At 44.4% G+C, this 4,048-nt stretch overlaps 1 protein-coding gene across 1 annotated transcript; it reads right to left on the reverse strand.

Moving 5' to 3' along the window:
* LOC107607391 lies at positions 2,905-3,243 on the reverse strand. The gene has a single exon (XM_016309354.1). The coding sequence runs from the start codon at positions 3,241-3,243 to the stop codon at positions 2,905-2,907; it is 339 nt and encodes a 112-aa protein (XP_016164840.1).

Genomic DNA, 4,048 nt, shown 5'->3' on the forward strand with positions numbered 1-4,048 from the left:
TCGCCCTTTGCCAGAATTATTGCTTTCATATCCTTAGCCACGTGGGGGGCACCAGCCGCAGCAACCAAATCAGATACCAAGGCAGGAGACGGGAGATTACCCTTGGCATGGACCCGACCCATCGCTTGTTGGATGAGGAGAGGGATGTTGACTGGCCTCTCGGTGAGTATGCACTTGACAAGAAGGGCTAGGTATGCTATGATGGATGACTCATGGGTGTTTGGAACCATGTAGTGGGATAAGATTTGAGCCCATGCTCGAGCTTCCATAGTAAGCGCGCGTGCGTCAATGCACTTAGGCCGTAGCCTGAGTCTCCCTTGGGTCCAAAATGTGTCCAATTGGGCAATGACCCAAAGGATTGAATCCCAATCAAACTCAAATTTATTGCGCCGACGTAAGACCTCTTGGTAACCATCCATCTCCTTAGGTACCGGTAAACCATGAAGTACCAGCTGAATAGCTTCCTCTGAAATCGGGACTTGCTTCCAGCACACAAAAACTGACTAAAGAGAAGAGGTGTGGTAGTTGGAGTTGAACTCCACCACCCAATAAAGGTTGGCCTCCTGTGGTCTCTACATTAGAAATCCCATTGTCACCGCTCAATGCGAGGCATCACATACTGAACAATGTGCTCCGGAGGGGTGAGTAGATGCTCAGAATGATAATTTTTCTCAACCATAGCGGGGAACATGAGCTCACAAAAGTGGTTGGGAAACCTTGTGGGGTCCCATACAGGATTTCCCTTCTCTTGTTCATCAATATGAACGATCGTCTTCACCCTCTTGGAGAGGGGCTTAGCTCCTAGTGTAGGTTACGCCTTGGCTATTATTCTTTGGGGTGCCCTTTTTGTGGCCGGTTTCTTCGATGCCTTCTCCTTGCCTTTTTTGGTGGCCATCCTTAAAAAGGGAGGAAAAGGGGAAACATTAAACCCAAAGAATCAACACTTGGAGAATAACATGCAAGTGAAAAGTCATGCCCAAAAGGAATAGTGCGTCTTGAGGACATGATAGTTGCAACATGTGAACAAGACAATAGTATAATCATGGGTCATATCACTTAGCATAGGATGCAAGAGTGAGAGAGGCATGCAATAAGGCATGAGAAGGATAAGCTCAAGTATCAATAACAACACAAAGTAACATATGCAAGAAAGATAATAAGCACAAGAGAATCATGCACCTACTCCAACTCCAAGATAATGCGGCATGCAATGGAATAAAATGGAGTCAGAAAAAGTGGAAACACAAGTCTTACAATATGCTATGTGGAAGCAAGTCAAGGGTAATGAGAATAAGAATGGTAGACATGAAGCATAGTAGGCTCAACTCACATAAAGAAAGGCAAGTGTATGAAAAAGACGCACCAAGTTGAGAGCATAAAATCAAATTGAACCAAAATGGTGTAGGTGCCTTTCAACAAACACTTGGTGTGCAATATTCAAACAATGAGCAAGTAGGAAAAATTCAAACAAAGAATACCCCAAAATAAAATTCCCAACATCAAAACAACAGCATATAATCACGAAGGAATCAAGAGATATCAAAATGAACCATCAAAGAAAGAGAAAGCTCAAAGTTCAACACCCATGGAAAATATAAAATGAAAGAAATCAAATATATAAGAACAAATTAAACAAAATGCAACTAAGAAGAAATGGGAGAAAGTAATTAAATGCAACTAATAAGAGAAAGATGTAAGAAAATAAGACAAAGAGGAAGAAGGAGTAGGAGTAGAACCTTGAGAAGAGGAAGAAGGTAAGGGAGAGTGCAAGTGAAAAATAGGAGATGAGAGAGGAACGAGGGAGAGGAGAGAGAGAATGTAGGACCGCAGAAGGTGGTGGTCACTAGTGGAGTGGCCAGAGATAAGGTGGTGGAGGATGGGAGAAGAAGGGAAGAACAATGGAAGAAGGGGAGTTGAAGAAATCATTCAAAACAGGGCGCGCTGCATATCAGGTGTGTCTGGGACGTGACGCATGCGCGTCATCCACGCGTATGCGTTGATGACAAGGAACGAGTAATGATGCGTAAGTGTCACCCACGCATACGCGTGGGTAGCAGAAATGGGAGAGGACGCGTACGCGTCAGGTGACGCGCACGCGTGGACAGAGTTGTGCCTCGCGCATAAAGGCAGCATAAAGTTCGCACAACTCTTAGGTTTTTGTACCAGGAGTTGGCTGCAGGGCATGCGATGCGTGTGCGTAGGCTACGCATACACGTAGATGGAGAGATTTGCGACCGACGTGTAAGCGTCCCCCAGGTTTACGCGTGGGTGGCATTTATGCTTCCCACACAATTCTCGCACACTTCTCGCACAAGTCTCTGGTTTTTGTACCAGAGATTTCAGAATTCACAATCGACGCGTACTCGTCTCCCATGCTTGCGCGTAGGTGTGCGAAATGGACGAGGGATGCGTAAGCGTCACTGACGCTTGCGCGTGGGGAGCTGTTGTGCTCCGAGCACCAGTGTGCACAAATGTCGCACAACTCTCTGGTTTTAGTACCATGAGTTGTGGAAATGCGTCGACGTGTACGCGTCACCCACGCTTGCGCGTGGATCAACCCTTTTTTTTCATACACATGAGGAGGGGCAATTACAGCACAATTTGGTAGTCATGCATGCTAAAAGGTTCAAAAACACCCAAAACTTCATGTAACACTCAAGATTAAGCATTTTTTCAACATCCCAATTCAACCAAACCACCATCAATGACTCCCCATGGGCATCTCAAAAATTCAAACACAACCAAGCATACTCAAACAAACTCACTAAATCAAGCAATCACAAAATTCACAAAGACTCAAAAAGATGTATTGAAGAAACTATGTGCAAAGGAAGATCATACCATGGTGGGGTGTCTCCCACCTAGAACTTTTCTTTAACATCCTTAAGTTGGACGGTCATGAGCTCAGATCTCTTCGCCCTCGGGTGCATCCTCAAGAAGGAACACCTCAACCTCTTTGTTGCTTTTCATCTTCTCTCCATGATAAAGTTTCAGACGATGACCATTAACCTTGAAAATTGTGGGGCTTGAAGGGTGACTCAAGTGGAATACCCCATATGGCTCAGCTTTTTTCACCCTATAAGGTCCTTCCCACCTTGATCTTAACTTGCCTGAAATCAACCTCAATCTTGAGTTATAGAGGAGGACTAGGTCCCCAGCTCTAAACTCTCTCCTTTTGATGTTCCTATCATACACCGCTTTCATTCTCTCCTTGTAGAGCCTTGAATTCTCATAAGCTTCCATTCAAAGACACTCTAATTCCACTAACTATAACTTCCTTTCGATTCCGGCCCCCCAAATCCTTAGTTGCATTCTTTTACAACCCAATAAGCCTTATGTTCCACCTCTACGGGGAGATGGCAAGCCTTCCCATAGACTAACCGGAATGGGCTCATACCAATTGGTGTCTTATAAGCCGTCCGATAAGCCCAAAGCGCATCTCCGAGCTTAGAACTCCAATCCCTCCTATGAGGCTTCACAATCTTTTCCAATATGCGCTTAATTTCTCGGTTAGAGACTTCAGCTTGGCCATTTGTTTGGGGCTGGTATGTCGTGGCCACCTTGTGGATGATGCCATACTTCTTCGTCAACCCTGTCATTCTTTTGTTACAAAAATGAGAGCCTTGATCACTCACGATTGCTCGTTGTGATCCAAAGCGACAAATAATGTTATTCTGAACAAAAGAAAAAACCACATTAACATCATCAGTACGGGTGGGAATCGCTTCCACCCACTTGGAAACATAGTCAAAAGCTAGCAGAATATATATGAAACCATTAGAATTTGGAAAAGGGCCCATAAAGTCAATACCCCAAACATCAAAAATTCGTAAAACAACATGGTTTGTTGTGGTATCTCATTCTTCTTGGAAATATTTCCAAACCTAAGGCATTGTGGACCAGAGCTACAAAAGAGAGATGCATCTTTAAAGAGTGTATGCCACCAAAATCCGCAGTCTAAGACCTTTCTAGCAGTTCTTTGAGGACCAAAGTGGCCACCACCATCAAAAGTGCAAGCCTCCAAGATAGACTGAAACTCGGATTATGG

This window comes from Arachis ipaensis, chromosome B07, assembly GCF_000816755.2.
Source record: "Arachis ipaensis cultivar K30076 chromosome B07, Araip1.1, whole genome shotgun sequence".
NCBI classification, from domain to species: Eukaryota; Viridiplantae; Streptophyta; class Magnoliopsida; order Fabales; family Fabaceae; genus Arachis; species Arachis ipaensis.